Source organism: Episyrphus balteatus, chromosome 4 (genome assembly GCF_945859705.1).
Source record: "Episyrphus balteatus chromosome 4, idEpiBalt1.1, whole genome shotgun sequence".
Taxonomy (NCBI): domain Eukaryota; kingdom Metazoa; phylum Arthropoda; class Insecta; order Diptera; family Syrphidae; genus Episyrphus; species Episyrphus balteatus.
In genome coordinates, this window is record NC_079137.1 from 67006541 (window position 1) to 67032054 (window position 25514).

At 31.4% G+C, this 25514-nt stretch overlaps 2 protein-coding genes across 3 annotated transcripts; one reads left to right on the forward strand and one right to left on the reverse strand.

Moving 5' to 3' along the window:
* Positions 1-1569: 1569 nt before the first annotated feature.
* On the reverse strand, positions 1570-8865 carry LOC129919556 (serine/threonine-protein kinase polo). Its single transcript, XM_056000478.1, has 8 exons — positions 8453-8865; positions 5526-5750; positions 5068-5465; positions 4762-5000; positions 4547-4695; positions 4286-4467; positions 2607-2853; positions 1570-2545 (listed from the first exon to the last, which is right to left on the reverse strand). Exons 1-8 carry the CDS (start codon positions 8552-8554, stop codon positions 2354-2356), a joined length of 1734 nt encoding a protein of 577 aa, XP_055856453.1. The 5' UTR covers positions 8555-8865; the 3' UTR covers positions 1570-2353.
* Positions 8866-10553: 1688 nt separating this feature from the next.
* LOC129918212 (WD repeat-containing protein 26 homolog) lies at positions 10554-23562 on the forward strand. Of its 2 annotated transcripts, XM_055998613.1 has the most exons (5): positions 10554-11153; positions 11259-12505; positions 21712-22655; positions 22730-23217; positions 23406-23562. In XM_055998613.1, exons 2-4 carry the CDS (start codon positions 12077-12079, stop codon positions 23211-23213), a joined length of 1857 nt encoding a protein of 618 aa, XP_055854588.1. In that variant the 5' UTR covers positions 10554-11153; positions 11259-12076; the 3' UTR covers positions 23214-23217; positions 23406-23562. The 2 variants fall into 2 exon arrangements, with proteins under 2 accessions (XP_055854588.1, XP_055854587.1); XM_055998612.1 differs by lacking the exon at positions 23406-23562 and having other exon boundaries at positions 22730-23239.
* Positions 23563-25514: the final 1952 nt, after the last annotated feature.

Below are 25514 nucleotides of genomic sequence, written 5' to 3' on the forward strand. Positions count from 1 at the left end.
TTGATCTCAAATGTAAGAAAACATTTTTTTAACAAAGTAAGCTTAATTTGTTTGTAGAGAATTGAACGGTGTTTTCAAATGTGTCCTTGAATTTTCTGTAAAGTAATCCGTTGTTGAGATACTGATAGTCAAAGTCAAAAGTTTGGTTTGATGACTGATATTGCAGTAAAAAAAAAAACGTAGAAGTTTGCAACAAAAAAAATCTTGAAGCCAAATAAATAGCCTTTCTAAAAATAATAATCATTTCTTTTTACAGTTTTTTCGTATGTTTCCATACTTTGCAGTGACTGCTTTTTGTTCCGTCAATTCCATTATAATCTTTGAACAACAACAACATCTTGAAGGTGCTACCACCAAGTGTTTTATGGCTAGAGTTACAGTACTGTTTCACGGATGCCAATCCGATCATCAGACTCCTTTTATTCCATTTTGTGTGTGGTGCTTGGTCTAGTAATTTTTTTCATTTGATTTGAAAAACTTCTTCCGTCACACTTGAGTATTGAACCTAGACCATACGAGAAAACTGTAAACTTAATATGATGAAAAATAATCAGGGCCCGCGCCTAACATCTTTCTAATCACTTTCCTACTTTCGTATATGCAAACGAATTGTTGCTATGCTTAAGACTATGGAGAAAAACATGAAAGAGCCGAACAACAATAATCATACTTGAAGGAGCTAGTAAAAATGCTAAGTCTATTCATTTGCATGTTGATAAACTAAGAAAACCTGCAATTGGGTGAGGCTAATCACGTGGGTGAGGTAGCGCAGTGCGTAGTGTACTGGCTTCTGAACTCGCTTGGTCTAGGTTCAATACTCAAGTGTGACGGAAGAAGTTTTTCAAATCAAATGAAAAAAATTACTAGACCAAGCACCACACACAAAATGGAATAAAAGGAGTCTGATGATCGGATTGGCATCCGTGAAACAGTACTGTAACTCTAGCCATAAAACACTTGGTGGTAGCACCTTCAAGATGTTGTTGTTGTTGTTGTTCAAAGATTATAATAATCATTTCTTCAGAAAAAATGTTCAGACTTTCTTAAGAGAAATGAAAAAAAATTTGGAGAATTTTGGTTTTTGAACAGTTCCAACGATTTAGCTATTTTACCACTAGAAATAAAATATTTAGCCATAAAATCTTATAACTAGAAGAATGTAGCTTTCACATGCTTTTTGTTTTATCATGATACGATCATTTTTTACTGAGATGCACTTTATCGAAAATCACTAAAAAAATCAAGGTTTTTTTTTTTTGTTCCATTAAATTTTGGGCAAGTGTACTAAAAACATAGTCATCTCAGCTTTGTACGTCTCTTTTTTCCTTTCTAGTAGATTTTCGTCGCCACACTTACTCCTTTAACTGTGATGTCAACAACTTCTATGAATAAGCTTCGGCTGTTGGAAAGTACAATTCTAGGGAGCCTGCATTTAAAAGCCCACTTTTTGGCACACTTCAAAATTTTGTCTTCCAACTTTTGTTATCCACTTCATCTACATTGTGATAATAGGACTAATCTCTTAAAGTTTTTTTTTTTTTTTTTTTTTTTAATAAATAAAATGATATGTAATGTTCTTTTTATAAAAATTTATTTAATTGAGACTAACCCAACACAAGTACAAGGAATGAAAAAAAAATACAACATAACTAAATGTAATATTTTATATATAAAAAGAAAAAACATAAAAAAAATGAATAAAAACTAAATGACAAAAAATAAACACACTGAATTCCTTGAGAAAAAAAAATAAAATACTAATTTGAAATTTAACCAACTAATTTTGCGCCTGCACTCTTTTATGCTGTGTATTTGTGGTTTAAGGTATTTCTTTTGTTGTTTTGTTTGTTCATAATAAAATTAAGAAAAACGATTTCAAAAAAGAATCCCTATAACTTTGTCAGTCTAAATATTTTTTTTTTTAAGTTTCCTTGCATTGTGTTTACTTAATTTTAATCTCAGTCATCAACACTGTTTTTTAAGATCAGTTTTTGTTTTAACATGGAACGTGTACTTATTTAACAATGCGTATAAATGTATATGTATGTAAATTCTAATGTTTTCAAAAATAAAATGGAAATGCTTTTTGTTTCCTCTTTTTTGATAATGTTAATATGATTAAAAAAAAAAATAGTATTTTTTTAAACGCATAACAGCAACAAAAAAAAAAAATATAAAACAAAAAATATGTATGTGTATTGTGATAACGATGAAAAATGTGTTTCGCTGGGCATGTTCGTTCTTTTTGCTTGTTGCCTCTAATTCTCCTTTCTTTTATCTTAATCAAATTTAAGTTTAAAAAACACAATAAATATATATCGTTTTGTAAAAAAATGCTTCTTTTTTGAAATTTTTAAAACATCTTCTCCAACATTTTTCGAAGTTTTTCATGGGCATAGCGCAGTTTCTGGTAGAGATCTTTCGAGCAGCCATGCGTTGTGATGGTAGAGAAGCGGTAGGTTCGGAAGTTCTTTTCGCTGTCCATGTATGTAACGGCACTCATACGTGGGCAGATGATTAGTTTCATGTGATCAGAGAAATTGAGCTAACAAAAAAAAACAGAAATAAATTTCATTTACTCTTTATGATGTTCGTTTGCTTCAAACCTGCAGAGATCCATTTGTTAGATGCATTACAACCGCACATGTTGTTCTGAACCACGAGTGTAAATGAGGCAATCTTGAAATTTGATCGTTTTCAAAAAAGACATTGTTGGCGCCAGCCTTTACTAAATGCTCAGTCATGTAACGCTTGAAGTATGATAGTAGCTTCATTTTTTTGTCCAAATGCTTAGGGTATTGGCCAACGTTCATGTAGGTTTCTTTGCCATCTTTATCGATGAAATGCACATTACTGGAAATATATAATTTAGATAAAAATGTTATAGATTTTAAATGAGAAGGAATAATTTGATAAAATTTATTTCACGAAAAAACGAAAATTGATGAAAAAAAGGATCACATTGAAATTTTTTTTGAAAATTTATTTTAATTTCTTGAATTAATTATTACTACAAAATGGCATACCATGGCATAGTATGACGGGAATTGTACTTTATTTTTTAGCATTCATAGTACGAATTTGTACAGTATTGAGCAAAGGTGAATTACAATATTTGTATTTGGGTTCAAATGGGTTAAGATGGTGTTTTTTCCTGTGAAGCAATGCTTCCAAATGAGATCTTTATTTCGATGGGAAATGAGAAGAAAATGACTCAATTATTATAGTCTATCTATAATATTGGTTATATTGTACTGAATTAATAATAAAAGCAAACCTTTTTTACTTACGATGATATCAAAAGTTCTATTGGGTTTCGAGTGTTACAATTAAGTTTACTTTTTTCAAGGCTCCTTTTAGTGGATTTTTTAATACTATTCTCAATCATAAAATTGTCGATTTCAAGGATCGTTTAACTAGACTGAAACTGTTCTGACGGTCTGAATAGGTTTGTTCGTTGTGAACTCTAGGGCACTCTGGGTCGCTCCGAATTCGTCGTGAAGCGTTTTTATTCGCTCTGTGTTCGCTGTCATCTCAGAGCGCGCTCTGAAAGGAATCCGAACAACCCAGGGTATTTTGTCGGAGCGCGGAATTCAGAGTTACCAAAATCAAATCAACTGTTGTCATTTTAGAAAAAAAAATTGTTTGGTGTGCGAAATGTGAGTTGTAGTTTGTGGATACACAATTTGTGTGGTAAATATGAGATTTTTCACAAAATTTAAGAAATAAGAAATAAAATATATTTAAAAAAAATTTCAAAACAAAAGTCAGCTGATGAAACTTAAGCTCTGAGTTGTTCGATGTGAAATGAAACCCCGAGTAACTCTGATTTTTGACAGTTGATTGACATGACTCAGAGGGCCCTTAAGGGGGCAACAACGAACAGACTTAATAAATCACTTAACTCTGGAAAATCCTTTTCGAGAGTGATTTTGCAAGAATTCATAGTCATACTCGACGGCGGAAAATCAAAGGCAATCATACCAAAATTATGGAATACCATCCCAAAACATAACTTCGACCTTCTGGCTGTAATGTTCATGCAAAGAAGTTAAACAAAAAGGATACGTATTTACCGTTTCATCTTACTGTTTCTGATTTATATAAAGGGAAAAGTACATTCTTTGAAACTGCATTCATAAAAAGATTTTTGTAAAGCTTTTTTTAAGAGAAAAAAGCTGTCTAAACCGCAGTTGATATATCTGACCAAATTCAGTACTTTTCCAGTCATTTTTTTTTTAAGTTTTACTAAAATAAATTAAAAAATACAGAAAAATTTACTTACATTCCATTCGGCAGCATAATTAGTTTTGTTGTATCATTGAACATCACACCCATACCCTCATCGCACAGTTGATATCCAAAGCCATACTTATCACTATAATCAACCCATTTGGAAATCCAAAATAGAGGCTGAGCAGCTGGATCTGTGTTCTCATCTCCTAAATTGTTTGGCAGCATTCGTGGCTAATAAGAAATTAAGACCATTTTCAATAAAAAAAACTATTCTAAAAACACATGAGTCGAAAAATAATAATAAATTCACCTTGCTGTTTATCAAAGTTGTTAGTTGTTCATGGAGACTTTGAATATCGGCACGATAATCTTCATTCAAATTGCCAATTTGTGCCGAAGCTGTGATAGCATCATGTAAGTTGTTTTTAAGGAAGGTTGACTCAAGTCTTGTGTCGTCTTCTAAAAATTAAAATATTTAATTATACATATTACAAAACTGTAAACAAAAAATATAAAAAAACGTACTCATTCCATTCGTTTCAATTAGCGGTTTGCGTCTCAGTTCATTCTCTGCTTCCATTGTTTCATTCAATCCTAATCGAGGTGCCATTGTCAAACAAGAGCTAGGCAAACAACTAGGCACTGGCGCGGCTTTGATGAATTCAAAATCAAACAATTGATGAATTGTTGGACGTTTTTCTGGATTCGATTGTAACATTGCGATTACCATATTGGCTGCACTTTTTCGCATAAAATTTGGAACTCTACAAAAAACGAAAGTATTTGATTTTATACTCAAGAAAATTTTTAAGTTGCTTTATGATTGATTACCTATATTCACATTTTTTGATTTTTGTATAAGTGTCCTTGAGTGTCTTTGTTTCGAATGGTGGCTGACCGACAAGCAATGTGTACATGACGCAACCAATCGACCAAATATCCACTTCAAACGAATGTCCTTTCTTGGTAAGAATTTCTGGCGCAATATAATTGGGTGTACCACAAAGGGTCTTTTTGCGTTCGCCCTCATATTCGATTCGTGTGGCCAAACCGAAATCACCAATCTTAACATGAAGTTGATCGTTGAGGAATAAATTACCTAGTTTCAAATCACGATGGATAATTCGATTGTCGTGAAGATATTTCACTCCTTCGATAATTTGAAAAATATAATAACGGCACTCGTAGTCTGTTATGACTTTTCGTCGTTTGTGAAGTTCCATCATTGACTGTTAAGTAAAGTTTACATATTAATTAAATTTAAATAAAAAGTCTTTTATTAAACTTACTCTTTTTTTGCACAATTCCAAAACAATATAAACATTTAGACTGTCATCAAAAAATCCATGGAATTTTACAACATTTTTATGATTCAAGGATTTATGAATGGAAATTTCTTGTGTCATTTTCTCTTTTTGATTGTGCTTCATCATTAATTTTTTGGATACAATTTTTCCAGCATAAACATTGTTGGTTTCTACATCGATGATTTCGTAACATTTTGCAAAACCACCCTGTCGGAAATAAGAAACAAAAATCATTATTCCTAAGATCACATTATAACGCTTGAAAATAAAATATTCAACTGGGTCGAAAGAACTTGTTCTTACAATAATTGAATTTGCTTATACAAATTTAGGAGCTTTTTTCTGAGAGAAAATACACTTTTTATTAATCCTAATGAACAAATTTGGACATTTTTTAGCTATTGTCGTTTCAAAGCATTGGAAGGCAGTCAAAATTTTATAAAAATCATCTGCTTCAATTAAAATTTTCTGTTGAACCGCGATTTTCTGTTGAATAACGATTAATTTTATTTTTATTATAAAATCACTAACCGAGCAATAAAGAAATTTATTTACTGCAGTTTCGCTTTCAAATAAACTTTACCCCTTAAATAATAATTATTATTAGGCTAGATTTGATGGTATTTTTAGGAGTGACTTAGTCCACTTTCATAATTAACGGCACATATTTAGGAGCATATTTTCAAACGAATGCCATTTGACTGCTTACCACCATCTTGAAAGAACTGCAACAATATATCATTTTGTAGTTTTAGTAGTTATACATAATTTAGGAAACCAACTCTCCTTTAGAAGGCTAAAACCATCTTAGGTACCTACCTATGCCATACTATTTTGTGTATTTTTGGTAGCTCAGTATTTTTGGGTAAATATTTTATACTGTAAACAACAACAAATGATTACTTTTATTTATTATTAATAACACCGGCACACAAAAAAAAGGTGTCATGTACCAGGAACTAGACCTATATGTTTTTGGACCGAATGCGAATTTCAAGTCTTGGCCTGGTCACCCTCCAGTTTTGAGCTGTGACTGCATTTTGTTTGAATTTGTATGACTTTTTTGGGTTTTTTTGCATTTTTCTCAAAACTGGAGAGTGACCAGGCAAAACAGACTTGAAATTCGGATTCAGCGGGTCCAAAAACATTTAGAAAAATAGGTCTGGTTTAAAATACAAGCCACTTTTTTAAGTGCCGGGGATGACAGCGACAGTGCCAGCACACAAAAAAACTTTTTTTGCATTTGACTTAAAACTGGAGGGTGACCGGGCCAAACTGAATTGGAGTTCCGATTAAGCGGGTCCAAAAACAGGTCTGGTTTCTTGTAGGTACATAACACTTTTTTTTTTTGTTGTGTGCCGGTGTATTCATTTCATCGGTTGAAAGGAAAACTAAGTTAGTGAGTTTTTCCTTTGAACCATCGCACGATTTGCTGTTGAAGAGTCAAAAATGTAAAGGTTTAGAAACGAATTTTCTCTGTAAACCACCAAATACGAGTATATTCCTAAGCAAACAAAACAAGTTCATCTTAAATTTGTCAAAGCTTCTTTAATTTGTTATTAAGTCTTTATTAAGCGAATTAAAAAATTATATTAGCTTATCATTTTCTTTATTTTGAATACATCATAGGGTCATAATCATCATCATAGTTTTCTAATCGGAATATCACAACATGAGTGTTTCCCGTATCGGTCGAGTTGAGTCGAACGTTCGACTCGCGGGTCATACCTAATAGGGCCTGTAAACAGACTTAAATGTGAAGAAAATCATGAAGCAAAGTGCATTTTCGTACACGGAGTCTATTGTGTTGCCTTTATAAAAGAAGGCAGAGATGCTCCTACACTAATGGTTAGAATAGTTGCCCTTCGAAGGTCATTTGCGAACAAGTATGTGTTTTTAAGAAAAATTATTGACTTATTTTAATGGAACGGTGACTGGAACTTTTGAACTTAAAAAATCGCAAATAGCCACATGCAGATTTGAAACCAAGTTTTAATGAAAAATTCTCATATAGGTAGGTCTGTATTTCCTAATATTTCTAGCCGTTTTCATTAAACGATATTTACCTGCATTTTCGTGAGATCGTGAGAACAATTAGCAAGAAGTTTGAAGTTAGACCATAAATAAGAGTTACTTAAGTCAAAATAAACATAGATCCTTCGCATTCATTCATTAGAATGTTCATCTCCTTCGAGAAAATATTAATACCTATAAGATGAAACAATGGTTACAGGTCTCACACTTTAGACAAGCAAGGATGCAATTGATTACTTAGCTCATAAATAAGGAAACAAAAAAATAAACTCTTTTTTTATCTTTTAACACCGAAATGCAAAGAAGATACATTTTGAAAATGTTTTCGCCAACAATTCTACCTGCCTCAAATGTGTGCAAAATCTCAAGTTAAGACGAAGATGATGATGCTGAAAGGAGGATGTAAAAGATCACACACACACACTTAAGACCCAAACCGGACACACATTTCCAGATGTTAAAATGAAATGGTCGGCTAATGTGTCATTTAGAGCATCTCAAATTTCTATATTAAAATGAGTCTTTTAACATAAACCCATCAAGATTTTTAATTATGGAATAAAATCTAAATCGAAAGGATCAACAATTTAGTAACAGGTGTTCTTCGAAGGACATCTACTTTACAAAAGGGCAAGGAACTTCAAGTCTTTGTATATAAGAATTTGGCAATCTATTAGGAAGTGTAAAACATACCTATTTTCCTCCAGAATTTGCCTTATCAATAATTTCATTAAAAAAAAATAATTTCGTGAAATGAACTTTATTTCTATCGATGAATATTGGAATGGCACACGTGAAACTGTGGCCCGCCCAGTAAGCGCTATTAATTGTTCTGCATTAAAAAAATATATATATAAAGGCTCATTAATTATTACCTTCCCAAAAAATCTCATCCTTTTGTAAGTGGTTTTAGTTCCAGCATCGTAAAGTCTATCCGGAATATCACTCGCTTTATCATCAATTCTAGACGAGGCCATTTTTGCAACAGCACCTTTCCTTTTTTTCCGCAAATAATCAAAAAAATGATCTCTTTAATTTTTTTTTTCTAATTCGCACGAGAGAAGAATCCTTCAGTTTTTTTTTTTAGTTTTTTCTTGACACAAAAGAATAAGAATACTTTACAAATATAAATAAATATTGATTAAATTAATGGAAAAAAAAATTAAACGGCTTTTTTCCAGTTAAAAACAGATAAAAGAAATGAATTGAATTTAAATTAAATTTAATAAAGCACACGACCAGCGAAAACAAAATTGTCGAGAGTTGCTGTTAGAACGACACAAAACCGTTTAAAACTTTGAAAGAGAATTTCAAACACGAACAACCGGGTGTTTCGATGTTTGATTTCGAATATGTATTATATGATTGTTTCTTTTTGTTACATGTGAAATTAGCTATTTGTCCTTTTTTGTTTTTTTTAAAGGTAGAAACATATGTTTCGAAACAAGTCGTTGACATAAAAGTGATGCCAGGTTTTAATAAATATTCAAAAAATTGATATTTAAGTCATGAACACATTTTATTATGCAACATCTACATGTTTGATAATATGCCAGTAATAAAGAAAAAAAAAAAAACAAACAAAATTTGACGAAGTCAACAAGATAAAGTTGATAAGCTTACCCCCTATTCTCGCAAACCTCACAACTCACAAGAACCTCACAAGGTGGTCATAACTCGATTGTGTGAGGAATTGTAATAGAACTGAACATTAAACTGGTGTTTAAGCCTAGTATGCAGCTGAAACGAAATTTTCCATAAAAAAATAGAATAACGAAATCTTGAACGAAAAATTTCGTTTAGCTTTTCGTTTTTTAAGACTGGTACGCTGCTGATGCGTAACGAAATATTCCATAACAAAATTTCGTTAACGAAATCTTGAACGAAAAATTTCGTTTTGCTTTTCGTTTTTCAGTATACCCAGCTTTAGCGAAAAATTAGAGAGTTTTCACTCATTTGTCACTTACTTTTTACTGTCCTGTGCAATTTTCTTGACTCCAAGAGCAGTGTTGATGGTTTTTTCACTTTTAATTCATTTATTTCTTGCTTTAAAAATAATTTTCTGTTGATTTTTCTTGATTTTAAATTAATTTTGAATTTTTTTATTTTGACATTGACAGAATAATCGATGATATTTTTTCGTTAGCATTTTCGTTGTCGACTTTGGAGACTTGAAAATTTCATTTCGCATCAGCAGCGTACTAGGCTTCAGTACGCAGCTCTAGCGAAAAATTGGAGAGTTTTCACTCATTAAAGAATAGTACGCTGCTGAAGCTAAACGAAAAATTTAAAAGTCTCCAAAGTCAACAGCGAACATGTTAATAAAAAAAAATACAGATTTAAAACTGGTCAAAAAGTTAAACCCAGAGAAATCTCTGGGCTAAACAACTAAGCTCAAGGGGCTAAATTGTTGTTGCATTTAAAGCCCTAACTACATTGGCTAAAAAAGTGAAAAAGTACAAAAGTGAAAATTTTCAAACGCATTTTTTTATATATTTTTTCGGAATAGAAAATTAAAAAAAATTATGCAGAAAGCTTATTTTTTCGCCTTGAAAACAATTTGTTAACTCTTTTTTACAAAAAATGGCGCTAGCGACATGCAAATTGCTTAGCCCCGACTGCGTTTTTTTTTTTGTCCAGCTTAGAAAAGTTGTAATAAAAAATTTATTTTAAAACCATTGTGTTATCACCTTGACTCCACCATATGTGTATATTTGTGTTCAAATAAAATAAAAAACACTATAGTTATCTCACTCTGCTCTATTTACCCAACTCCATATTGTTTTTTCCCCAAAATAAAAATTCCACATAAACAGCAATTCAATCCCACATGTTAGAAAGAAACAAATATACTTACTTACTGCATTAATAACTATCTCTTTTCCACTATCTATCCATATATCAATATCTTTGTCCCCCCAATGCATTTTAACAAGTATATTGTTAACGCATCTTCATCTTCACACAAAAAAAAAATAAAACTTCTTTGTTTCTCATTTGACACAAACACACACTCTGTTTTTTTCTATGTTGAAACTAGCTCTATAAAAAATAGAAATTAAAGTAAAAATAATTTAAAGTTAAAAGAAGAAAAAAGAAAAATATAATATTTTTTTCTCCCCCTGAAGTTCTCGTCACTTTCTTTGCTGTTTGCTCTTGTCGTCATCATTCATCATTCTTACACTCAAACCAACAGCAGCAAAGAAAAAAAAGGAAGAAAAAAAAATTATTTGATAATTATAGTGCAGTGCAGCAAGTTATAGCAAGTGCAACTCTCAACCTAACTCAAGAGTTCTCTCTCAAGAAAAACTCATCAAAAAATGGCTAAATTACAGACAAAGTTTAAAAATATTTAAAGAAAAAATATTAAAAAAACAAATAGTTGGTCTCAATTGAAAAAATATTATTGTTAAAAACCATAAAAAAGCTACTTTTTCCTTTGGGGTTCTTTTTTTTCTTTTCATTTCCCCATTTTTTTCTATTCGCCCCGTTTTGTGTGTGTGTGTGCTCTTCGAAACGTCAAAAATATTCTCGCCACAGCCACACAACAAGAGTGTAGAGAACATATATCAGCAGGTAAATTCTAATTATTTTTATTATTGTGTGAAAGGGAGAGATTTATTTTTTTCCTTACATTTTTTTTCCTCTTTTCTTATTTTTGGAAATAATGAAAAAAAACAGATATTCCAAAAAACAGGCGAGAAAAAAAGAAAAATATAAAATTTCCCAAAGAAAATTTGTAGTCGTCCTCGAAATCGACACAAAAAAAAAATTGAGAAGAGAGAGAAAAAAAACTTAATTCAGCTGTTCACCATAAATACCAACAACAACAAGAGAAAAACACACAATTTTACACACAACGAAACGACGACAAACAAAAAAAAAAGAGTACAACAACAACAACGACGACGACTATAAAAAAAAAACTTGAAGCAAAAACAGCAGAGTAACCCCTCTCTTGCTGTCACTGCCTTCTCCTCCTCCACCCCCTTCCAAGCTCCCCCCCCCTTTCGCCATCCTCCTCCTCTCCTCATTTAGACACAAAGAGACTCAAAATTGATAGAAATAACAAAAAAGCTGCTGCAACTGGTGCCTCATCTGAGGACCAGCCGCCGCGCAAGAAAGGAAGACGTTCGGCAGGACAACAACAGGATTCAAATTCAACAACAACACCAGCCTCAGCCTCAAACTCTAATCCGAACGCATCGACTTCGTCTACGTCGTCGTCGTCGTCCTCTTTTGTGTCATCTTCAGGTGAACATTTAGTAGACAGTGAACAGCCATCGAGCAGTTCAGCAGCAGCAGGAAGATCGACTCATCGTAATAGTCGAGAACAAAGTACTACAACAATCGATATAAATCAATCACAAGATAATAGTCGTCGTCGTCGAAGTCGAGGTCACTCCAAAAGCAGTGAAACGGAGTCATCTCCAAATTCTAGTACAGAAGTCAGAATAGAACGTCGTAATAGTAATAGCAGCAGCGCCAGTGGCACTGCCATGCAACACGCTAACAATTCGTCATCAGTAGCAAGTGGCGGTGGCCCAGGACCAGGCGGTGGCGGCGGTAGTAGCGGTGGTGAATCCACAAACGGACATATATCTGGCTCTGGACCCGCCGCCGCAGAGTTAGCTGCTCAGAATGGCGGCACAACGGTCTCTTCGGCGCTACCGATATCACGCACCACAACGACTAATGGCACGCTTAGTGGCCCGCCGTATAGTTCTTCAACGAATCGTCTTCATCTCGATAAGACCAACCAGGAGACGGTACGTCTAATCGGGCAGTATTTACAGAATGTGGGGCTAGATAGAACTGCAGATTTGCTAATGCAGGAATCTGGATGCTTTTTGGAGCATCCAGCTGCTACTAAATTTCGGGAGCATGTTCTGTCTGGGGATTGGACAAAAGCAGATAGTGATTTAAAGGTGAGTTTAGAAGAGAGATTGTTATTGTTTTTCTTTTGTTTTGTTGTTGTTTTGATTTAGTCTATAGATTTTTATCTGACTGGGGTCTGTGTTTGTATCTATACACAACATTCATTTCAATTTCTTTGTTGGAATGTGCGTTTGTTTTGTTTGTTTGGATTGGATAAGAAAACTCATCACCCCTTATACACTGCTGGTCAATAGAATAGGTTCACAACTTTTCAAATGTTTAGTAATCATTTTTACTTGCGATATAGGTATGTATATATCAAGTTATGCATCCGTACAAAAAAAATGTTGAGATAACATTTTTCCATGACATTACATTACGATAACGACATTCTCTAGAATGCCAAAAAAGTGGGTCCCGGAAGTCCGTCTGTCTGTCTGTCTGTATACTAAGCTACAGCCTAAACGGATGGACCGATTAACATCATACCAATATGTAGCGTTTTTTGGCGACTCTCCAGAGGGGTTTTTGGAATTAATTTTTTTGGACCAAAAATAACGGTACCTGTAATATATCGATTTTAGTAAAATAAAGTTTAATTTGCTCTCGAAAATGGCTCCAACGATTTTGTTAAAAAAAAATGTAAATTTTAAGACAAGATATATCTTTTAATGAAAAAATTTTTTTTTGAAAATCATTATTAACCACCACTCATATGGATGAACTGGCAAATTCAGCGACCATTTGCAATTCGCAGACGCACGTCGCATTTACATATAAATGGCACTTTATATTTTATACTTTTGCAATTTTCAAATCCGCTTCAACTCTCAGGTCAGACTTTGTACATATTTCTAACGGCCATATTATTCACTAGTTTAAAAAATACATCTGGATATAAAGAAATTGAAATTTCAAAAATAGATCCAAATTTATGATATTCACTATCACACAGAGAAAAAAATAGTCATTTTTTTTTTACTATTTTTAACTATTTTCATAGTTAAAATCGGGATAACTATTTTGGATTTGGATTTATTTTTGACATTTGACAATTTTACATCCAGATGTATTTTTTAAACTAGTGAATAATATGGCCGTAAAGGAATCAAATAGTTTAAATCCGATTTACCCCGAAACTACTTATTCGATTTCAACGAAACTTTTTGTAAAAAAAGCATTTATATATTTTTAATATAAGCAAAAAATAAAATTTTGAAAAAATAATGTTTGGGTTTTCTAAAGAATTTTGAAATTTTTTTTTGAAAAATCAGATTTTCGAAAATATTTTGGAATTTTGGTCTAAGATGCTGATTAGTGATTTCTACAAAATGGCATACCAATTTTATTTTAAAACTTTTTTCCAAAAAATCATTTTTAAAAAATTAGTTTTTTTTTAAAACGGCTCTCACGTTTTTGAAATTTTTTTTCTAAAAATACATCTTAATAAAACAAATGAAATTGCATACTTGTTTTGGAGGGCAATTTAATTTCAGGTGCTGTTTTATTATTTTGAAAAACGATTTTTATGTTTTTTTTTTATATAAATACAATAATTACATTCACTAAATTTCTATATAAAAGTCCTAAGTCCGGCATTTTATTTTCTTACAATGAAGGAAAAATAATAATTTTTTGATGTCAAGTAATTGTTTTAGATGTAAGCAGAATAAAAAAAAAAAAAAAATAATAATAATTCAAAACGTATGGTTATTTTTCTGGTTTCTCTATAGCAAAGCATATCGTATCGAAAATCTATTTTTTTTTTTTTTTTTGTTTCATCAGAATAGGTACACACAAAGAATGATGAAAAAGTGGTCCATTAAATGAATTTAAACCCAGTTCATCTTATAACAGTATTTTACTTATTATATTATTTGTATAGTGGCTTCTTTGTTCATAACAAAATAGCAAAACTGTCCAGGAATTGCATTGTTCAATCTCTAAATGCGGTAAATTCAAATTTCTTTCCTAAATTGTTAAATGGTGGGTTAGGTTATACTAATTTTTTACTAAGCATTTTTTTGTGATATGAGGCGTGGTTTTGATGAAAAATCCAGTATACTGGTTTACAAATTCTAGAGATTTAAGGGACAAGTTTCTTCAATATTCATTTACAAATTAAAAAATTCAAGTTCAATAGTTCCATAGTCGGTTACTTTCTTCTATGCCTTAACACTTCTTTTTTAACTATGATTGTAGGACTCAAAATGGTTTCTTCTTTTGCAGAACGTGAAAGTGATAGTTTCACTCATCAGGGACAACAAAATAAAATGTTGTTTGATTCAAAAACTTCAATAGCGCAGAATTCTGTTCTTGGTTTAGCGGTCGTACCATGTGTGGTGTGTCCTTTATTCCTTATTTTATTTTTAGAGTGTTTTCACCCAAATTTTAGCGATTTTAATCCACCCATGTTTTTCAAAACTTTAATTTCATTAATAAATTACACTTAGGAAACTCCAAATTATTGTTTTTTACGATAAATTTTCCTAAAATCCACAAAAACATTAAAGATAACAAGGGTGTACCTATTCTGATGAACAAAAATTTAAGTTAATTTTTCCCTAAAAAATACTTTACAAGGAAACCAATGGCAAGGTTATGGTCCTTCTAAATCTAACAGAAACAATAAAACCGTTCAGGTCACCCACCATTTTTGGGAATAAACCATTGAGGAACATTTGAAAACGTGTGTACTAGGGTGGGTCAAAAAAATCGAAAATTTTTTTTTGATTTGGTACTCCGAAAAATCGATTGCTAGACCCCTCTAGAATATACACACCAAATATGAACTCTTTATATTAATGGGAAGGTCCTCCGCTTTGCAATTTTCCATTTTTACATCAAGCTTCTACTAAAAAAAAATAATTTTTTTATTAATTGACTTTTTAGCAAATTTCTTTTCATATTCTTGTAGGAAATTGAACGCTCTACAAAAAAGGCCTAATACCCTTTTTTCGTTTATCTAACCGTTGAATAGATATTTGAGGTCCAAAAATCGAGAAAATCTTTAAAAATTCGTTTTTTGTTCTTAATTTTGTAACAAATTGAAAATTTATAATGATCAAACGCGCAAGACTTATTCTTGCTGGAAATTGATTGCTCTACAAAAAAGGTCTTATTAACTTTTTTCATTAATCTAACCATTCTAAAGATATTCGAGGTCAAAGTTAAAAAAAAATATAAAAACATTTTATATTTTAAAAAAATTCTAATTCACTGAAACTTCATTATTTTCAAATTAGCAAGATATATTCTTGTAGGGACTTAAACGTTCTACAAAAAATTCCTTGGAATCAAATTGATTGCTTTAACCGTTTAGAAAATATTCGTATCCAAACCAATGCTCACTGATTTCAATAGTTTTCTTATGACCCGTATGCATTGCGATTTGGATACGAATATTTTCTAAACGGTTAAAGCAATCAATTTGATGCCAAGGGATTTTTTGTAGAACGTTTAAGCCCCTACAAGAATACGTCTTGATAAATTGAAAATAATGAATTTTCAGTGAGCTGGAAAATTTTTAAAAATATAAAATGTTTTTATTATTTTTTTTTAACTTTGACCTCGAATATCTTTTGAATGGTTAGATAAATGAAAAAATTTAATAAGACCTTTTTTGTGAAACAATCAATTTCCAGCAAGAATATGTCTTGCGCGTTTGATCATTATAATTTTTCAATTTGTTACAAAATTAAGAACAAAAAACGAATTTTTAAAGATTTTCTCGATTTTTGGACCTCAAATATCTGTTCAACGGTTAGATAAACGAAAAAAGGGTATTTGGCCTTTTTTGTAGAGCGTTCAATTTCCTACAAGAATATGAAAAGAAATTTGCTAAAAAGTCAATTAATAAAAAAATTATTTTTTTTTAGTAGAAGCTTGATGCAAAAATGGAAAATTGCAAAGCGGAGGACCTTCCCATTAATATAAAGAGTTCATATTTGGTGTGTATATTCTAGAGGGGTCTAGCAATCGATTTTTCGGAGTACCAATTCAAAAAAAAGAATTTCGATTTTTTTGACCCACCCTAGTGTGTACCTATTCTGATGAAAAGGAGTGTACTTCGTCTACCTAATTCAATCATAATATATTGGTTGGAGTTTATTTTCTTTTTTTTCTCTCCAAATACACAAGACAAAGAAGCAGTTCATTTGCCTCTTTTTGTGTGTAGAGTGCGTGTGTATGTGTGTTTGTATCAATTCATCTTCACTTTTACTGCTGTTGAAAGCAAAACATTAAAAATTTTGTATCGAATAACATTTTCAAAATATACCATAATCAAGTAAACAATCTCTCTAATCGACAATAAGGAGGAACAACACGAAAATAACGAAGCAGTAGGCATACATAGGCAATGCATAGAAAGAATTGAAAAACTCAAATCAAATAGAAATAGATATTTACAACAACGCATTTCACCGAGAGGGGGAAATTTGGTCAAAAAGAAATTATCATAATCACTCTTTATTGTTTTTTTTTTTGTTTTGTATTTTTGGTGCGTAGATAGGCGTATGCAATAGGGTGGGATTGGGATATGGATGTAGACATAGACATACATTTGAGGTACACAAATCTTTGTTATCAGCTGGTTTGTGACGATAGTAAATATTTAGATATACCTAACGCAAAAATAAAACATTCGCTGAGTAAAATTTATTTGTATGTTTAATTTTTTGTTTTTGTCTGTTTAGTAGGAAGTACCTGGGTGACCGAGCTTTGCTCGGTATCCTAAATTGTTATAACTTTCAGTGAAAAAAGTCAAATGTAAACAGCAATTTTTTGGAGTGGGTTTAAGTTTGCAATGACCAGTTTTTTCGCGGGTTACAAAACATCACATTCCCACCTTATAATCCAGTTTATTTAAGTTTGAATATACGATCAGCAATGAATAGAAGGGTTACAGGAATCTGCATTATCGAAAATGCTTATAGGAATGAGATCCTTTTTTGTTCAAATTTTAATTTACATGTCAGAAAGTTTTGGATGGTGAATATAAAGTTAATCTTTTTTTCAAGTTTAGCCTTGTCGGCAAAGCTTAGTATGAAGAAATACTATTTTTATCCCTGTCTCTGTTTTATTCTGTGTCAGTGGTGGATGCTTCACTCCTTTCTTTTTTTACTCATACAGGGTGTCCCAAAAGTAATGGATCAAACGAAATATGCTGATTGGGGAACTTAAGGGCTCTCAGAATTTGGAACCTTGTTCATCCCAAATCCTTACGGTTTTCGATTTAAGGCAATTCTTGTGAAATTTCGAAAAATCCCTACTTGGCATTAGTATTTTGCTTCCTGTGCCCATTAATGATATTTGTTTTTTTTTTAATTCTTTTACGAAAACATTGCCAAATAATTAGGAACAATTAATTACTCAAAATATTTTTTATTCCATATAACATTTCGCTGCAAATTAACTAACAGTTTCAAGTTTTATAAAAAATCTATTCCTAACTTTTATTTCCGACCAACACCGCAAAAAAATGTACGGTGTGAGAATGGTTTATTATTTTAAAAAGTTGCCATGTTATTGTAGCTGCAGTTAGATCGCAAAATATTACAATTTGAATTAAACAAAACAGGGTTTTTCAGAACAAAAAACAACCAACTGAAAAAAACTAATACAGGGTGTCCCAAAAGTAATGGATCAAACGAAATATGCAGATAGGCCAACTTTAGGGCTCTCAGAATTTGGTAACTTGTTCATCCCAAATCCTTACGGTTTTCAATTTAATGCAGTTTTTGTGAATTATCGAAAAATCTCGACTTTGCAACAGTATTTTTCTTCCTCCGGTCATAATTGATTTTTGTTTTTTACAATTCTTTCACTAAAACATTGCCTAATAATAAGAAATAATTATTTAATCAAAATATTTTTTATTTCATACGCCATTTTGCTGCAAATTATGTAACAGTTCCATGTTTTATAAAAACTCAATTTCTTACTTTTATTTGAGAGGAACATCCCGAAAAAAAATTGTATGGTGTGATACTGGTTTATTATTTTAAAAACTTGCCGTGTTATTGCACTTTTCAAAAATGTATAAAAATTTCCAAAGTTCAAATTAGAACGAAAGATATTACAATTTTAATGCAAAAAAACAGGGGTTTTCAGAGCAAAATAACAAACAAAAATCGAGGCTTTTATTCAAAAAGAAATAAACAAACAACAGTCGAGGAAATGTGTTTATTTTTCTTTGTTATTTTTCTCTGAAAAGGACTGTTTTGTTGCATTAAAATTGTAATATCTTTTGTTCTAACTTCAAGTTTGGAAACTTTTATACATTTTTGAAAAGTGCAATAACACGGCAAGTTTTTAAAATAATTAACCTGTGTCACACCATACAAATTTTTTGCAGTGTGTTGCTCTGAAAAAAAATTAAGTAATTGAGTTTTTATAAAACATGGAACTGTTAATTAATTTGCAGCAAAATGGCGTATGAAATAAAAAATATTTTGATTAAATAATTATTTCTTATTATTAGCCAATGTTTTAGTGAAAGAATTGTAAAAAACAAAAATCAATTATGACCGGAGGAAGCAAAATACTGTTGCAAAGTCGAGATTTTTCGATAATTCACAAAAACTGCATTAAATTGAAAACCGTAAGGATTTGGGATGAACAAGTTACTAAATTCTGAGAGCCCTAAAGTTGGCCTATCAGCATATTTCGTTTGATCCATTACTTTTGGGACACCCTGTATAAGGGAAAATACTTCCAAAATGTTGTATTTGCCTAGAGGACCAAACCCTCAAAATTTCATCGAAATCTTTAAAGTTGTTACCAAAAAAAAATTCTATGTTAAAAAAGTGGGCGTGGCAGTGGGCGGATTTTTCCAAAAATACTTCCAAAACTTTTTACTCGCTTAGATAAACAAACCCTGAAAATTTAATCGAAATCGTTAGAGCCGTTTCCGAAAGAAACTTATATGTTAAAAAAGTGGGCGTGGCAGTGGGTGGATTTTTCCAAAAAAAAATTTTTTAAACTTTTTACTTTCTTAGACAAACAAACCCTGAAAATTTCATCGAAATCGTTATAACCGTTTCCGAAAAAACATATATTTTAAAAAAGTGGGCGTGGCAGTGGGCGGATTTTTCAAAAAAAAAAAATTTCAAAACTTTTTACTCGCTTAGATAAACAAACCCTAAAAATTTCATCGAAATCGTTAGAGCCGTTCCCGAAAAAACTTATATGTTAAAAAAGTAGGCGTGGCAGTGGGCGGATTTTTCCAAAAATACTTCCAAAACTTTTCACTCGCTTAGATGAACAAACCCTGAAAATTTCATCGAAATCGTTAGAGCCGTTTCCGAGATCCCAATTTTATATATATTTATATATATACATATATATATATAAACAATTTTAGCTCGTTTAAAGTTATAAGATTTGTAGGCTAATTTCCTGAAGAAAAAACTAAATTAGAATTCCTACCTATCGTTTGATTAATTAATGCGTTTACATTTTTTTATGTATTATGGAGAAAATATAGCGACTGTGTCCAAGTAAAACCAGAAGACTGTTAGACTGGGTAAAACTACCGTTAAGGTAGTTAAACCCAGTCATCGTTGCCTATAGAAGCAGGCAAACATTTTTATTGGGTACTACACCCAAGGAAGCTTTGCTTTAAGTAGTGCATCAGTTGGAATAGTTATTATCTTAGGATCACCATAGGTTTTGCCTTAGGTCATTGCGACATAAGAAAGCAACTCAACGATCTTGACCTCGAAAATAGTACCACATACAGATTCTGCATTGAACAAGATAAAACAACTAGCCATATTCTTGGTAACTGCAATGCCCTTATACATACACTAAAGATTAAAACAACTAGTATTTACACTCCATCGAAGTACCTCAAATACTAAATTTCTCAAATATAGTACTAGAATTCAATTGGCACAGCTCAATAGGGGGCAGTAGATCGTAGTGTTTCTTACATCATTCATTCACTTAACTGTTATAAACAATAATGTACTTTTGTCAAAGTTACGAGAATTGATATACCAATACAGTGCTGCTAAAAACATTCCGGAATTTTTTTGTCATTTTCATCAATCGATAAAATTCTGACTTAACTTCATTTTTCAATTCTTATAATTTTTGTATGTAATAAAGATCATTATGTTTTATTACATCATACGCTCCCTTTCAAATGCAGTCTTTTTTAATCATCTTCTATCCATTTTTCTATAACCTTTTATATTAAAAAATATAAATTATCGACTTTTTTGGAGGATAGTATGATGATAAAACGCCATGAACAATTTTGAATCCTCCTAATATATTGTTCGTGTTTATGTACTTTTTTTTGTTTCATTCGTTTAAATACGGATCATAATGAAAGTTTTCGTTTGAGTTGACAGACGGTGTGACGAAAACCATTTTATGAACTTCTCTACCATCGTAAAGTTGCTTTTGATTAAAACCTTGATATTTTACTGGTAACCAATAATTTCTCAATAGATCAAATAAAAACACTTTATTTGTAAACGGCCTTTTCGTTTTTCTAAATTTTTCTTCATCTTCAGAATCGGATGTCTTTCCAAATTGATATTGATATTCTATCCACTTGATGTATTTCAGGTATTTTTTAAAACAATGTTCAACTGAAATTATTAGGTCCATTTTAAGGAATACTCGTAAATCAATACTTCAGACCACTTTGGGACTACCTTCAGGTACAGAGGTTCTTTCGTTACTTAGACTACGAGAATGTGGAATGTATTACGCGTCTCAAATTTTCGCTCCTATTTGAATGTTCAAAGCTTGAAAAGCAATTTGCTTGGGGATCTCTTTTATAGATTTTTCGTTTTCTTGTCGATTTGCACATCTTATTTCTCAATACTCGACTCTGTGAAAGTCGATCTTCGAAGAGTCTTAAGCGGCATCTATATAGACTATATTGACAGAATTGAAAAGGTCTTTTTAAAATTCGAGACTTATTGAAATAGCACAGACTTATCAGTAAAAACATATCCAATACCCTTTGCAAAGTTGCAAAAGATATTCAAAACACATCAAAAAATCATGTAGTATTTATTTCATCATACGAATGTTTTATTTAATATGAGACCACTCAAACTAGCAAAACAGTAAAATTAATTTGCATTTTAAAATAGAAGATTATGAATAAGGAAATCAGCTCTACACCACACAATTACTTACTTATTAGGTTTCAGCATGGACCCCATCCACAGTCTTATTCCCATTGTATTGTTATAAACTTTAAAATAAATTTTATTAATATTCTCCTTAGGAGCTTGAACCACTTATCGAAGCGAAGCATGTTAACATCACTGAAATGAAATTCATCATACTCGAACAAAAATACCTCGAGTATTTGGAAGATGGTTGCCCCTTGGATGCCTTACACGTCCTTCGCAACGAATTAACACCACTACAGCACAATATCACACGCGTTCACCAATTATCCTCATATATGATGTGTTCGAACAATCACGATCTCTATCAACGTGCTAAATGGGAAGGCAAAGGCATTGTCTCACGTTCCCATGTCATGGAACGTTTACAGGCATTCCTGCCACCTTCTGTTATGCTGCCACCACGTCGTTTGCGTTCATTGCTAACACAAGCTGTCGAATTGCAAACACAACGTTGCCCATGCCACGATATGGGATGGGAAACCAATCTAGAGACTGTCTCTCTACTCTCCGATCATTGTTGTTCCACAGAAGGTTTCCCCATGCAAACGCTCCAGATACTCACCGAACACTGTGACGAAGTGTGGTTCATAAAATTCTCACCGAATGGCTTGAAATTAGCTTCTGGCAGCAAAGATGCCACTGTTATAATATGGGATGTTGATCCATACAAATTGGTACTAAAACATCGCCGTACACTCGATGTACAGGTTAGTGTTTCATTTGTTAGCTGGAGTCCAGATTCCAAGCTGCTTCTAGTTGGTGGACCAGATGATTCGCCAGAGATCTTCATATGGAATGTTGAAGATTGCAATTTGATTGTTAAAATGTCACATGCCATGGACGATAGTTTATCGTGTGGTGCATTCAATCCGGATGGTACACGTTTTGTAACCGGTGGCCTTAAAGGTCAATTCTATTTGTGTGACTTGAAGGGAACCATTTTGGATAGCTGGGAGGGAGTTCGTGTAAATTGTTTGGCATTTTTGTCAGATAATAAAACAGTTTTAGCTTCAGATAATCATTATCGTGTTAGAGGGTGAGTAATAATATGGAAGAGGATGCATACATGAATTCATGGAGTAGTTAACTAAATATTCTTTTTTTTTTTAGTTATGTATTTGACAATCCACGCACCGATTATGACATCATTAAGGAACCCCACCCAGTGATGACATTTGCAATTAATTCAACAGAACGTTATGCCCTTCTAAATATCGCCACTCAGGGTCTACATCTCTGGGATTTAGAAGATAAAACCTTGGTGCGTCGCTTCCAAGGCATACGTCAAAGTAATTTTGCCATACATTCGTGTTTTGGTGGCATCAATGAGAGTTTCGTTGCAAGTGGCAGCGAAGACAACAAAGTCTGCATATGGCACATCAAACGTGAAGAACCGCTAGCTAAACTCTCTGGTCACACAAAAACCGTCAATTGTGTGTCATGGAATCCAGTATTTCCGTCCCTGTTGGCATCGGCGTCCGATGATGCAACCATACGAATCTGGGGTCCCAAGCCACAAACACTCAATAATTCACCCGAGAGTGATGACTGTTCATCGTGTTCTTCATCATCATCATGGAATGTGACATCATAATAAAGTAATTTACTAATTCTTCTTAATCCTTTCTTTTAAATTCCCATTTTTTTTTTCTCCTGTTCCTCTATTCCTATTAATCCATTTATTAGTGAGCATAAAAAAAAAATCATTGCATAATTTTATGTTTTCAGTTTCCTTTTTTTTTATTTTTTTATTTCTTTCTTTCTATTTCTATGCAATTTCTTTTAGAGTGTGCGTGACTAGAATTATGGGAATTCATTTGTTCCCCATAACAAAAAATATCCATTTAAAATTAGTGTTTAATTATTTAGGAAGGCAATTTTTACGAAACAAAAAAAAAAGAATATATAAGAAACATCCATCAAAAAAAAAAAAAAAAAAACAACAGGTGTAATTCACCGACAATTATTATTATATTACATAAATCCTATCCTCCTTTTGTTTTAACAACAGGCATTTGTTTTAATCTTTTATACCATTTATCTCTATCTTGATGTTATAATTTTAATTAATACTTTGTTTTTTTGTGTTTTAACTAATTAATTCACTATGCGAAAATACATTATATAGGCAAAGAATTATATATATATATAAATAAATATATAATATATATTTACTACAAACAACAACAAAAAAATGAAACTAACAAAACAGCAATAACAACAATTTAAAAATTTACAAAAAACAACAACAACAACAACAAAACAAACAATTTAAATAAATTCTTTTTATTTACAAAAACAAATAAAACAAAAAACAACACGAAAATAGACAACAAATAAGATTATTAAACAAAAAACCAGCGGCAAATAAAAAAAGAAAATTATATAAATGGGTCATAGAAATAAATAGTTAAACAATAGTTATAAAAATAAATAAAATAGATATATGAAAATGAAAAGAAAAAACATAAGAAATTATATATATTAGAATTCTAAAGCAAAAAATAATGCAACAAAAAATTATATAAAATTAATTAAAAAATAAAAACAGAAACAAATATTTATATACGCAAATTGTGTTGGTCGTCGAGAATACATTAGAACAATAGAAATTATTAATTTTCTTTTCTCCTAACAAAAAATAAATTTAAAACAAAAAACAAAGAAGAAATATTATATATAAATATTAAATCGCAAATAAGGATAGAAAAAAAAAAAAAACAAAAAAAGATTACATTAACAAAACAATTAGGAATTCTAATTAAGTGAAATATTAAAATAAAAAAACAAAACAAAAAAATATAACAGCAATTATGAATAAAAATAAGAGAGAAATAAAAAATTTTAACGTATATATACAATTAAAATAGGTTTGCAGAATAATTAATTAATTAATTAATAATATAATTAAATTAAAATGAGCGTTTGTTTCTTAAAAAAAAAAAAACAACAACAAAAGATATGTTCTTCTTTATTTTCATTTTTTTCTTTCTTTTTGTTCGTTTTGTCCATTCATGAGGTCGTTTCTGAATGCGCCTGAATATACATGATATGTTAAGGACATTTTACATAAATATATATATATACTATATATAAATAGGTATATAATTAAAACAAACTACAAAAACAAACAAAAATATATAAAAAAAAAAAAACAAATCAAAAATCAACAAATCATCTAATAAAAGGGATTTTAATAAACCAATAATTTTTGTATTGAATGAATTATTTCAAACTGTGATCAACATAATCAAGTATAACACGGTCAACTTACTACAAGCTTGCCTAAGGTTTGATTTTATATATTAAACATGCATTTTTACCTGTCGAAAAATGATTTTAAATCAAATTTTCAAACGTTTTTGGTTCACAAATGTGGGACAAACCGTTTTTATGTAATTTGAGAAGTGTGGGTTTTATGACTTCCTAGATAAAAAAGCTTCAAACTGGCAGGACACGATTTGTAATCATAACAATTTATTCATCTCATTGGTTATTGGCCAGCTTTCAGGGCATCAAGTCCGTTGTATCACAATTTGTAGTTTGATTATTATTGATTAGTCATCTTTTCAAAAAAGAAAAAAAAATACAAGAAAATTTTACCTGTACTTTATAAAAGAGTTAAGCCTACTTTACTCGACCCAAATTTATTAAATCTTTGAAATGAGACCTTATATGTTCAGAATATCTAATTTCTAACAAACGTGCTGCGGTGGTCAGTGCAGATAAATATTGCAAGACGAAAAACGGCGGATTTTTATACGGAATTATACATATGTACCTCCAAGATTTTGTTGGAAATATGCTTGCAAGGAGATAACTGGCTTTGATACAATGAAGGTGAAGCTAAACCTTGATACTGCTATTCGAGAACTACACGTATTATGTGATGCTT